The sequence below is a fragment of the Neopsephotus bourkii genome, unplaced genomic scaffold (genome assembly GCF_033783945.1).
Source record: "Neopsephotus bourkii isolate Nb327-2 ecotype Australia unplaced genomic scaffold, CSIRO-AGI_Nbou_v1 NB_1572, whole genome shotgun sequence".
In the NCBI taxonomy this organism is placed as follows: domain Eukaryota; kingdom Metazoa; phylum Chordata; class Aves; order Psittaciformes; family Psittacidae; genus Neopsephotus; species Neopsephotus bourkii.
In genome coordinates this window covers 2,896,683-2,910,232 of record NW_026902048.1, presented here as the reverse complement: position 1 = coordinate 2,910,232, position 13,550 = coordinate 2,896,683, and the positions used below count along the sequence as shown (strand labels likewise).

At 38.2% G+C, this 13,550-nt stretch overlaps 1 protein-coding gene across 6 annotated transcripts in view; it reads left to right on the top strand.

The window, feature by feature from the left end:
• LRRC28 (leucine rich repeat containing 28) overlaps positions 1 to 13,550 on the top strand; it is a 50,368-nt gene that overhangs the window by 20,053 nt on the left and 16,765 nt on the right. For 5 of the 6 annotated variants that reach the window (XM_061371246.1, XM_061371240.1, XM_061371244.1 and 2 more), the window contains one exon: positions 9,917 to 10,123. In XM_061371246.1, coding sequence (XP_061227230.1) covers positions 9,917 to 10,123 — 207 coding nt within the window. Of the gene's footprint in view, positions 1 to 5,940; positions 5,990 to 9,916; positions 10,124 to 13,550 lie in introns of all 6 variants that reach the window. The other variant, XM_061371242.1, reaches the window with a different exon arrangement.

Here is a 13,550-nt window from a genome sequence, read left to right as displayed (position 1 = left end):
TCTTTTTTCTCTGAAATATTTCATCAGTTTGTAAATGTGTGAAAAAGGAAATGGTAATAGTGGCTGCTTTGCAAATTCCAGGGTTACATTAGAAATGCCTTCCTGGTTTCAGGGTGGTGTACTGCCCAAGGGCTCTCACTTTGTTTGCTGCACTGACTTATTTCAGGAGGGTCCTAAGCAAAGACCAAGTAAGCCGTACAAGCAAGATCAGCTTTCAGAAGGATTATGTCCTACTTTTCCAAATAACTGGTGAAAACTGCAGTTCACTCTATCCTTCCCCACTATCACAAGGTTGGTAAAAGTTAAACAGATTGCATCTGCTCCGACAGCACATGACTGCAGACTTGTTCATGAAATTCAGTAGTTGTTAGTTCATAAAGCCTATTCAGCTTTTTAGTTTTCAGCAGAAAGTTACCTGTTAATTAAAGTAACTTGCTACTAATTTTTCATGTAAAAACTCTTGTTAATTTGAAATTTTCAAGTTTCTTTTTTGTTGTTGCACCAAATTAACATTTGTGACAGGAAAAAATCAGTTCTTGAAGTTGAGTTTTTGTAAGTTTTAGGATTGAGTGTTAAAAGTTAACTTGTTTTCCCCTTAAACTCTCTTAAGTCTTTGTAAATGAAGCTGCCTATGAATGTAATTTGTCTTTCTGGATCCCTTGTTGTTTTTCTTTCCCTAAGCTCTCTGTAGCTTGGGTGCAGTGATTAGCTGTATTAACGGGTAGTTGATTTTACTTGTGCACTAAGCAAATGCAATTTACTAGTGGGATGTGAGTGCCCAGGGAAGCTTGAGAGGAAAATCGTTGGGTCTTTGAAGGTGAACCAACACTAATTGTTAGTGCTGTGCAATGGAAGAATTTTATAATGCATTGATTTCCATTTTGACCTTGCAGGCCAAGTATGATTTTCATTCATACCACCATTGTGAAAGAGTTAAAATACTGCTTGTTATCGACATCCTTGATTTTACTCAGCTAGTCTATTAAATAAATTGAGGCAAAATAAAATGCATCATTTACTGACACTAAATCTAAATGGGAAAAGCCTTTAAAGAGAATGCGTAGAACTGGAGCTATTATATGAGATTAACTTTCCTGTGGTTCATGTCACAAACACAAAGTTTGATACCTTTATTTCAGTTATCTTCATTTTATTGCAGTGGCATTTAAAATAAAGACCTGTTTTTACCTTAGTATTGTCCAAATCTGCATTAATTTCTCATTCCTTATGGAAGACGCTCATAGGGAGCGACTGCAAGTGTACTCTAGTTGGTAATTATTTAGTGTTTGAGAGCTTTATGGACTAAGACTACTTATTTGTGTAGCTAGAGGAGTGCAATTCACAATAGCTGAGTGTGGAGGGTTGAAGTATAATTGCAAGCCTCACTTGTCTACTTGATGTTGATTTGAAACACTAAGCAGCAGTATCTTACACTGATGAAGATAAGGCTTGCAGTTGCTTTCAGCATTTTGAAAATCAGGACATTGTCAGTGTTGTTTGGAATCAGATGTCTTATTTCTTTTGTGATAATCTTAGTTAGAAATTGTTAGTAGTTGGTCCATACCATTTTCTCAATAACAGATTATAGTAGCTCCGTAGAACATTATAGTAGCTCCTGCCTACTCTTCTCCACTGGTGAACTGGCCAGTCTGCTGAGCAGCTGCACAGACAAGCTGAGCAAGTGAGGAGGAGCAAGGGAAGCTCCTCTTACTGCTCCTAGTAGATCTGGATCCAGAGTTTTCATTTAAGTAAGATGCACCTCTATTATAATGGGAATATTTCCTGTGACTGTTTAACCACTCCCTCCCTTGTAATTACTGCTGCAATTTGTAGTAACTTCCAGTAGCCTGGAAGAACTCTTACTTCAGTTAAGACAATCCCATCTATTAGCATTCCTTTGAAAAACAAATATGGTGACTCCACTGCCATAAGCATGGTTCCAAACTAATGTTCTTCCTTTGATTCTTTTTCTTCCCCCCCATCCCACTTAATCTTATGGCTGCATTTTTTTTGCTACAAAGGCAGTTTACCTTCAGGGAATAGGATTCTTTGGTATCTTCCAAAAGTAATCTAAATGAGCATAATTTGGCTTGATACAGTGCAATACTTTTCCACTGAAAGATGAAAATCTAACATAGACCTATTGCTTTTGTAATACATTCAGTTACTTCTTGGACAGGAGGGGAAAAAAAAAGCCCCACTAACCACAAGAGAAGGAAAAAAATACATGCCTGTTTCGAGTTGGTTGGAAACAGTTGATAGCAACAGTCACAACAGATAGGTCTTTGCTTGGATTATTTAGACACTAGTGTAGTAACGAGTTAGGAGCTACTGATCTGTGTCAAGAGAGCCCAGTCTGTTGTGTGGATCTGAAATTTTTTCCTTTGAAGAAGAAGAAAGGAAAAAGCTGTCCTAGAATTTATAGCCACGACTGGCCCTGTCTCTGTGGCTTCCTGAATTATCCTTAATCTCTCTTTAGGATGCTCATTATTTGCCTTAGTTTTAGGTGGTTTGTTGTACTTTTGTCAAGGCAGGGCACTTAAGTAGCCGTCTCTAACTGGCCAGCAACTTCAGTTCAGATAATTACTTCTTCTGGAAAGTTTTTTTTTTTTTTCCCTTTGCATGTATTGATACTAGTGCACAGTGAATTATAGATGATGTGCAGCAGTGAAGATAGTAAGACACAAACAAAACAAGAGAAACTTAACAGGTCTCATGCTTTATTCATGTCACATTTGTTTATGTTCATACCACCCAGGAACACCCACAAAAAGGAAAACAGCTGCTCCTCAAAGGAAAGACAACGGCAAAACCACATCACTTCCTAAATAAGAGCCTTTCTGTAAGGTGGTAGCAGAATTTTCCATGCAGTATACTTGACAAGTACCATTCTTTCTCATCACACTTCATTTTGGCTCTTCCATCCAGAATCTGGGATATTTAATAAAACCATAGAATAATAGTAATACATGAATTTCACATCTATTACCTATTTGTGTAGCAATAGTACCTTGCTGTGGGGCAGTAAAGTACTAGGCAGAGTACACTAGAACAAAATGAAAGGGTAGGTTGTCTTCCCAAAACAAACAACCAAACAAATAAACCCCCCTACCCAGCCCCCAGCAAACCTGATGTTTCGTGGCCTTGAGTTACCTTTGTGCATAAACAAGTTTTTCCCTCCCCATCCCTCTTGCCCTTTCACCCACCTTTTCCGCTTTTCTGCTGTATGCTCATTTCTGGTATTTTTATCATCTGATTTGTTCTAACGGATCTCATTGAGACCATCAAATTATGGAAGAAAATGGAATTCCAAACCTGCATTTAGGGGAAATACAGAGTACTGCCTAATAACCACTGTGGATCTCTGCTCCCTGGTGCTTCAGTGCTGATGCTGGGGAAGGCACAGCATGCTGGACCCATGAAATACAGAAGGCTGCCAGTTTTGTTAATCGATGTTAAATTGTGGTAGAAGTTGGGGAACCACTGACCTTTCGAAGAGTCTGCCATAATGAGACCCTCATGCCTTATGCCTGTTTTCAGCCATTTTTAGCTGAACTAAAATTACTATTTAGCAAGTTTGGACTTTAGAAAGCCACTTTTATCACCTTTGCTTGCAAATGATGGTACAAAATAAATAAGGTTTGCAACCAAGTTTGCGTGTGACATTTAGCAAGATTGAGTTAAAAAATACCCTGTTTGGGTATGTTTAGTAGAAGTATGTATTTTTCACTTGCTTTTGGGTTTTGTTTGCTACTTAAGTACTTTAGAGAAGGGTCAATATAGTTTATGGCTGAAGTAGGTGAAACAGAATTGGGGACATACAGGAGGGGTGTTACTTACATGAGAGCGTTCATTCACAAAGACAATCCTGCCCTAGAAAAATCTTTAACCTTGTTCTTTCCAGCCAGCATATTTGTCTGAAATTCGGCCATAAGTATTGCTTTGAAAGTAATAGATTCAGGTTTGATCAGTTGGGATAGAGGCTTCCCACCCCCCTCTAGAATCTTTATGGGTTTGAAGTCATATTCAGCACCTTATTTACAAGCAGGTTATGCATAAAATAGTTGCTGCAGTATCACAACATCTCTTCTAGCTCCTCTTCTTTATTTCTTAAAATATGAGCAAATATTGGCCTACATAGGAAAAATACAAGGAAAAAATCATCTTCAGGTCTGTTAGGCTTGAGAAGCAGAACATTTTTCAAGCTCTCTCACAATACAGTAAAAGATGTTCATACAGCAGTGTCAAAATGTAAATGTGATTCAATTTGCCTCCCCCTTTCTTTGTCCTTATATCTAATGATGCCAATTTTCAGTTATGGTACAACTTTCTTGTTTGAAGATGGCACAGGTCTATCATAAGTGCCAATTTGTGCTAGAAAATTTAATTTTTATAGGCTATGAAATGTGAGCTGGGTGGTAGGACAGTAAATGTAATGTAATAGATAATAGGCTATTTAATTTGTTTTAACCACCTTAAAATCTATTTAAGTCCTCCTGAGACATCCCAGAGCAGATCTAAAGGAGATCTTTTCTATCAAGCTCTTAGCAATTTCAACTTATATTTCCTGTCCATCACAGTTTTAAATTGATAATAGTATCCTAATACATGCCTGTGAATTTGAGTAGACTTGCATTTTTTTTCCACATGGGACAGGTAATAAGCTTTGCAACTGTGAAAGTCTTCAAACACCTCTTATTCACCATTGCTTAGTTTTACAGGTCTAATAGGAAAATGTGTTTTGTTCTCCTTCATGGAAGTTGATTAAAACAGTATTTCATGGTGAAGCATGGTAGCCACTTTTAGCACCTTCTATTCTTTTCCTGACACAACCAGCTTTCTTTTTCGTATGTAGCAAAGATTTTCAGTACAGATTCTGCAGCCTTGGAACAGCAGCATGTTGCTGGCATTGCAGATTGTGTAGCAGGCAGGAGAGGATTGCCTCCAAGTTAGAACTCTTTGGTACCAGGGTTTTAGGTGGAAGGGTTTGTATGTTAATAGCAAGACCATCATTATTGCTTGCAATACAAAGGTGTATTAATGGATTTCCTTGCTCCTAATAAAATGCTGGCTACGTATAGAAATTGCCTTATTTTCAGTGGTGGCTCACTACCCTTAGATAGTGAACAACTATACCCAGTCCTTTCCTTCCTTCATTGTTTCAAGCAGAGACCGTACTTTCAGCACCTCTTATCATGCTTATTTTCTGTTATTTTTCATTCAGTTTCAATTACTTAAGTTTAAAAGTTCTTTCTCTTCTTCCTGTATGATAATTTGGTTCTCTACCATGTTACCAGTACTTTAAATGCAAGATAACTCCCTATAACATGATTTACATCTGGAAAGATCCAGGTTGCACTTTCATTGCGCTATTTATGTTGTAGTCATTGGTTACTCTTGGTTGCATTCCCGTTAGAACAGTTGTTATAAGGTACTGAAGAGCACTGAGTTCACATTAACAGGGCTGTTTTCAACACAGATTCTACATTTCTTCTCCAACCCTAGGCTGCTATCCCAGAAAATGTCCTATTCATTGAGAATCCTCGTGCCTGAGTTTGCAGTTTTGATATATAACCCATTTTTCGGTGTTCTGGGATGGAAATTTTTTAAGCAGCCTCATTTCATTTTAGTAATGGATGTGGTAATTTTCAGTGCTTTGTCCTTGTTCCCACGAGATATGCTGTCTCTGTCCTCATACGCAGCATTAGTTTTACAGGAAAAAATGATGCAAAAAGCTAATTTAATATTTGGTCTGTCCATTTCTACCCCTTGTTGACACCCGTTCTTCATTTCTTGCCCTTTACTTCTTGTTGAGAAACCTTTTGTTTGCCTGCAAGTTCCCATTTTCCTGGCCTTCTGGCAGTTTTCATGTAACTCTGCAGCCTGACCTCTAAGCACCAGCTCTCTTTGCTCATTAGTCCCTTTTTCCATTCCTTGTAGGTTCTCTGCTTTCTCTTAATACTCTGCTTTGAGGTGCATTCTCATGCAGGTAGGTCTGTAGCCCTTTCCTTTCCCCTTTTTTCTTTTACTTGGATGGAAAGACCCAGATAATGTTTGATTTTAAAGTAAGTCCATGCCTTCCATACACTCAGATCCAATCATGTATGTGTTTCATATATCTTTGGATGAAGTCTGGGGTTATGGCCCGTCAGGGAAAGGAGGGATTGCTGTTAGTTATTTTGGAGTCATGCAGCTGGTGAGGCCTGAACCCCCTGAACGTTAAGGAAGTTTGACTTGCCTTTGGCAGTTGCTGTATGTTGTATATGGGCTGCATACTTCCAGGTGGCTGCTTTTTCCTTCATGTAAAACCATGGAATTAGTTTTTAAAAGTGACATTTAAACCACCAGAATCAGAAATAGTTTTTTCCTGCTGCTCGGGGTGTCTGTGCAAGCACCGTGTTTGGTCAGAAGGCCAGTAATTTTGGAAATTTCTTGGAATTCTTTCAAGGTTTCTTTTTTTTGTTGTTATTTTTTTTAAGTATGCTTATGTTTCATTTCTCTTTGTGTTGAGACACAGACCTATTGGGCAGTTTTCTTTTGGCAACCCAGATGCATAAGATGACAGTTCATTGTCCCTTTCTCCAAGCGCTTCTGAAAGCTGTTACAGTGAATGCAAAGGCTGCTTTCTGGAGTCATGGTAATCACTTCTGAATCTTCATATTATCAAGGATGAGAAAGATAGAACTAATTTTTCAAGCACTGGCAGTTTTGGAATATAGCCTGAAGTATTTTTGTGTACATCTGTGTCACTGAAGCTGCCTTCAGAAGGCTGTAGGAGGACTTGGGGTATAAACCTGCGTTTAAGTTTGTGAGGTAAGGTTGTGTGTGGATTTACAGTCTGTCAGCCACTCCATGTGTACTATGCCATGAACATGTTTGTACCATATGGTAAAGCCACAGAATTGCCCAGCTAGATGTGAAGGCAGTAATCTGTGCATATGGACACAGCTGAAACATTTGGGTCCAGGAACCAGCATAGGAACTTCACATTTGGACTCTGTGTGTGCTTCCACAAATCCAGGTTGTTCCAAGTGGTTTAGCAAAGCTACTGAGCATTTTGTTTCTGGCTTCTGCTCCCAAAATGGGGCTCAGTGCTCTGCCGTGTTGATTTTGATAGTGTTAATCCTAGAGTTAATGGAAATTTTACATTACACATTTATGAATTTCATTTAAATCTAGCAGGGACTCCTTAATGTGGATCAATGGTGATGTATAAAGCTTGTCTCTTTGTTACCCTTGGGTGCATGGGGGCTGTATGAATAAAAGTCCCTTTTTCCTCAGTTCTTTTTATTTGGGAATAGCTATTTTCTTTTCTGGGTCTGCCCAAAATTTCCGAAGTCCACCCCTCATATGTATCTTAGTGCTTGATGAGGTGATAGCAAGAGAGAGAGATTTAAGTCTTCAGTCTGTTTGTTAGCCAAGGCATCCCTCAGTATTTATGTTGCAAGATTATTAAGGCATGGATAATAGTATTTAGTACTGAAAGCTTGAAAAACTTAATAATGGACTGTTTATGTTTTGTGTTATTCCTCTTTATGGTTTTCCTTTGCTTTAATGAGATGGAAGATAATTTAGTGTCATTAGCAAATGTCTGAGCATGTTCTTCAAAATGAGTTTTCAGCACTATGGTGGGGAGTTTCAGGGTTATATCTGTAATCTGATGGCACTTTGGTTGACTTTCTAACTTCATCATGGGTCGGTGGGTGTTTCTGTAACATATGGCACTATGCTGAAAGTGGATGTTTACATCTGGTGTGCATTGGAAGATTAAGGTAGAGAGGATGAAGTTTGAGACAAGTATGTGTTTTTTGGATGAAGGATAAAGTGAGAGTACTTTTATTTCCTCTTAGATTTGAAACATATCGTTCTAGCAATGCCTTTGAAACTCTGCCAGCTTTGCCAACCGTAACATTTATGGCATTTTGGACCTAAACTGAACTAGAAAACTGTTTTTAGTGGCAGAGAAAAAGGTTAGTGCATGAAAATAGCTAGCCCTGTTATTGACTGCATGTGGTCAGTGGTTTGGCTGCGTGTAGGTGGCTCTTCCTGTCACTGTTTTCAAGCATAAGCTTTTGTGATGAATATAAAACTCTTTCAAAATGAGTTCTACTGCAGTTCTTTTGCACAGTAGTCTTTTGCTATTCAGTAGTGCTTATTTTGCTTTTGCCGTTTATATTCAATTTTGTACTAAAAAACAAAAACCAAAGAAGCTTTTTAAATAAAGCTTATGATTCCTGTTGACATCAGAATCAAGAGTTTTGAAGAATGTGGTCATCTGTGCATAGCAGCTGCTTCTGTCAGTAATATTTTATACTATGTTGTTGAGTCTATTGTAATTAATGCTGGGATTGTTTGCAGTGGGCAGAAGCTCCCTTTTAAATGTGCACACACATTTTGTTTAATTAGGACTTCTATGTAAACACTGAATTATAACTTCCCTTTTCATACTTTCAGTCCTGACAGTAACATTTACAGCAGTTTTTTTTCAAGGTCAGCTTCAGATTTGCTATTGTGTAGAAGACACCTTGAAGCTAACCTGGTGTTTTGTTTTCTTCTTTGGTGTAGTGTACAGGGTGCTACCTCAGAGCTCAGGGAATTGTGAATTTCCTAGCTCCTGCTGCAGAGAGAACTTCAGGGCACAACAGGTTCTGTTTAGCTTTAACTTCAACAGTTCAATGTTATCCTATTTATATCTTCAACAAAAAAAAAACAACCCTGGTTGACGGAGCTGTAAGTTGTGCAGATTGCGGATTGTGTAGATTGTCTGGTGTTTTCAGTGCAGAAAATTCTGGCGAATCTTGCTTTAGCAGCTATCAGATGCAAGAGCTGCTTTCATTCAGCCAAGAGCAAAGTACATTTGGTTCTGCAAGATGCTGAGAGCTGTGGTAAGAATTAGGGGCACGGAGCACTTCATGAGTTAGTTCCATTGTTGTTAGGCATTCAAAACTGAAGCAAAACTGTTTAGAGTCTCCCCATGTTTGGGGATAAATAACTTACAGAGTTATTCAATTTTTGAGTAACTGCAGAAGAATAAATAAACAATGAAATAACATGTAAAGCTGCTTAATGTATTGTCAGTCAGTCCTTGGGTAAGTGCATCCTGATCCCACAGGCCAGACACAAGGGAAATAACTTGTACAGGTGAGGCTACTTGTGCGATCACCTACGAACTTCAGTTGTTACCTATGTAAAAGAACGACACAATATCATTTAAACCACAAAATGTACTTTTAGCATTCTTTAAAATGTCAGAAACTGTAATTATTGCAACTGGAGGTTGAACTTACTGTAATGTCTTTTGACAATATGATATAACTTACAGGCTAAGAAATTTCTCTTCTAATGGAAACCAGGTCTTTTGAATTCTGTAATGAAGACACAGCTGTTGTTCCTAAGCGTGTTGGTGAAAGACTGTCACTAAGCAGGAAGTGCTGTGCATATATTTGTAAGTCTCACTGCAAGAGAATCTTAAGTAAGGTGGATATAAGCATTGCATTCTCAAATGTTGGTTTTTAAGAAAAAGATATTGCATTTGCATGAGTTTGGGGTCATGCAAAACACCCTCAATAACAGCAAGCTATGTAATGTGTTTTGGGTTGTTTTTTCCTGGTTCTGGTTTAGGACTGGGAAGTGCTTGATAATTTTGACAGCAGTAATTGTCACATTTCAGGAATGCTCTACTTGAGACATCTCATATTTAGACATACTGCCTAACTGATAACTGTTCCTCATCAAAAAGGTGTGAAATATGAAAATGATTAAGTTTATTAGTATCAGTTCTCAACATGGATCGATAGAATGGCATCTTAAGAACAGCACGCAGCTAGCTTATGACCTGTGGTTTTATGTGATGTGTTTCGGGGGCATCTTGTTTGTGTCAATTAATGATTCTCAATGTCTCCTGTTTGGATTGTAGAGGTTGGAGACCTGAGGGAGCTGCAAACACTGGACATCTCAACCAATCGCTTGATAACCTTACCTGAAAGGCTGCACATGTGCCTTTCACTGCAGTACTTGACTGCAGACCGAAACCACCTGTGGTATGTTCCCCGCCATCTGTGCCAACTGCCCAGCCTCAATGAGCTCTCCATGGCTGGAAACCGCCTGGCGTTTTTGCCACTTGGTGAGTCACCAGCATCCCTGGGCTGGGGTGGGTTGGAGGAGACATGGCAAAACAAACTTCCTGTCTTGGGTGGTCTCCACAACCTCTGTTTATGGAGTTGTCACAATGATCATACTGTTGGAAAACACGTTATTAAACAAAAGGAAATGCAGGTTAAGGTTTCACGTCTGTTTTAGAGCAATAGGTCAGCTATCAAATTTGCTTTATTTTTAGCTAACTGAGGGGAAAAAAGTTTAAATGATGCTGTGTTTAAATATAGTACTATGTAATCTGAGTCCCACCACTTTGGGTAATGATCTGTTTCTGTTTGCTGGATCTGATGATTTAAGTAAGATTCTTCAGCTTGAGTTTAAAACCTACTGTGGAATTTTTCATCATTAGGAATGTCAGTACTGCATAATCTAGCAAAGGTTCCGTTTGGGCTGTGTATAAGCATCCTTCAAAACCTCCCCAGTAGTAGCCCAGGAAAGAATTTATCAGCCTTTTTCTCAGCCCTTTCAAAGTTTGCAAGTGTCAAAGCAAGTCTTCAAGTGTAGGAGGTGCAGTTGGTGAGTGGTGGTTTGTTGTGAGAAGTCAGTTGTGTTGTCAGTAAGTGTGGACTGTATATTCTGTTTGTGAAAAGCAAGTCCACTTGCCTGTGTTTGTGACTTTGTAGCCCTGCCACCAGCTAATCTCTGCTGAAATACAGACAGGCATGAAGATCTGTCATGTCATTTGCATAGCCATTAATAGGTTTCCTAGAATACAGTCTGAGTCTGGTGTTAATTAGCTACAGATGAACACACTGAAAAGAAGCTGAAAATTGAGGTAGTTAGAAACAAGATAATTTCTAAGTGAATTACGTTGTATAAGTTTAACTTCATTTTTTCAGTACTAGAAGTTTAGTCTTTCAAGAAGTTTATGATCTTTCTGATTTTCTTAGCACCTTCGTTTATGTTCCTGGAAAGCAAGTGCAAATAATGTCTCCAGACACAGTGTTTTAGGTATGTCCCAACAGATGTCATTATATAAATGAGAAAATGATTTCCAGGATGCATCATTCAGATTCCACAGTACTAAATAAGCCAAGCAAAGTAACTTCCCCTATTTTGGCAAATACTTCTAACTCTGTTTCATCAGACAGGAAGTTGAATCTTCTGATTTTTGCAAAAATAAAATGCTCTTCTCTAAGATGAGATGTGAAATATTAAAGGGCAAAAGTTTTTGCTACTTTTGTGCTCGTAGCTTATCTGTGAAGGAGCAATGACCTGGATGAGCTATAGATCTGCTGAAGTGTTTTAAGTTCAAAAGGAGGAAATAAATCTCTAATATAATGACACACCTTCTTTTTTCTTTATTTTTAGATTTAAATTCAAAACATTCAAAAGGAACTTTTAAAATAACGGGAAACATCAAAGACTGTCAATTGACCTTGTTCAGTAGTTCTTAATAGTGACTCACTGGTGAACATTTGGAGATAATTTGCTATCTGTGGATATGAAACTGAATCATAAATCCTGGAGTTCAGAGGAAAAGCAGCGCAGTATAAATGTAAATGTTTAATCCTTCCTCTGAAGAATCAGAAGGCTTTGGAGTGGTCAAGATGTGATGAAATTAAGGAGAAGAGAGAATTAGATTCACTCTTTTTGCTTTTTAATGCACTGTCTCCTGATCTATGGGGAATATTTTTCTGTGATTATTCCTGGAGTGAAGGCATAATTGTAGCATCATTTCTGCAAGCTGCACATACTGGCTAATGCTTTCTTGTGTATGTGTTCTTACATCCAACTTCATTCTAGTGGTTAATGAGAAAGTAAAAACATTAAATAACAGAGAAAGATACTGTACGAACGTCTGCAAGTGATATTCAAGCAAATAATGTAATTTTTTTTCAATTAGAGAGTTGGAAAGCTGACATTCATCTCCTTACAGAATGGTTTTTTCCCCCTTTTTTGATTAGACACGTCCATGTTAGAAGAAATACATTTGGAACTGACTGCTTAATACATTTTAAAGTGCGATTTACTTTATTTATTTCATATGGTGGTCGACATCTACTATGTCAAGGAATCCATTCTTCCTCATACTTAGTGTTCCTTGAGCTATCAGTAGAGCCTCTTGTTAAGTGTAATAGGAATCTGCATTTTCCTCTTCTAGTCTGACAGGTGTAGGGTTCACTCCTGCAGTAGCACAGTACTTTCACAGCACTGCTGCATTGGTACTGTGTAGTTTTTTGTCCTGTACATTCTTACAAAGTACATCATTTTGGGCACATGCTATTTGGGCGACATGGTTTAGAGCGAGGTGTCCCTGCCCATGGCAGGGGGGTTGAAACTTGATGATCTTAAGGTCCTTTCCAACCCTAACTATTCTATGATTCTATGATTCTAAGTGTAACACTATTAATCCATTTTACAAAATACAGTAAAAATACTTGGTCCCACTCTCTGACTTTCAGAACTGGTACATGAATAAGCAGGTGGGTGACCTAATGCAATAATATTTTTTTTCTGCAGAATATACTGAATTCTTGGATATGCCACTGTTTTATTTTTAAAAAAGACTGTTTTAAAGCTATTGAATATTCCAGTTTATATTCACAGAAACAAGACTGCATGGATGTGAGACTTTGGGCCTTCCTAGTACGTTTATTTAACAAGAAACCTGAATTGTACGTATAAGTTGAACTGGAAACTGCACCCTGGATGGTGCTGTTATTGCCAGGGCAGCTTTCATGCTGCCCTAGTAATAAATGGCCTTTGGAATTCTGTTCAGGAAGGGCAGATAGAACTAGGGCTCATTTTATATCAGTCTACTTACACTATAAATTATCCTGTGGCAGAAATTTAACTTGAAGATTTTACAGTTAGCAGATGCTCCAATGCCTCAAAACAAATTCCACTGCAAGCAGGAATTTGAATCTGATGACACTGCAGAAATAAAAATGATTTATGTAATAAAGTACAAATACAATTAAAATAGGCCATAAATTCTCAAGTATACTGGCAGTCCAGGGGATGTTATGACAGCAAATATTCAGTGTTATATCACTTTATTGAGGGTGTATGTGCACTTTTTGTTTAGAAAATGGGTCTAGTAATTATCAGTGCACAGTAAACAAAGGTCTTATTCTCCCCTCAGTATATGCTGCTTTTGTGTCCTTGCCCTCACAGTATGGTTAAAAGAGCATCAGTGCAGACACACAAGAGCTTTTGTTCCATCTTCAGCCATGTGGAATGCATATGCCAGGGCCCTGAGGTTAAAAAAGAAGAAAAAAAAAGGGGAAAAAAGGAAAAAAAATAGAATTGGGGTTTGTTCAGGACTTACGGCATTTGGTCATTTCTGGGAGAAAGGGCTTTGATCTGGGAGCTTGGAAGGAGGAAAGTGGAAATGTTTTAGACACTGTACAGGGCTTGCAAAAGCCACATGAAAACCTTCTTTGTAGCTG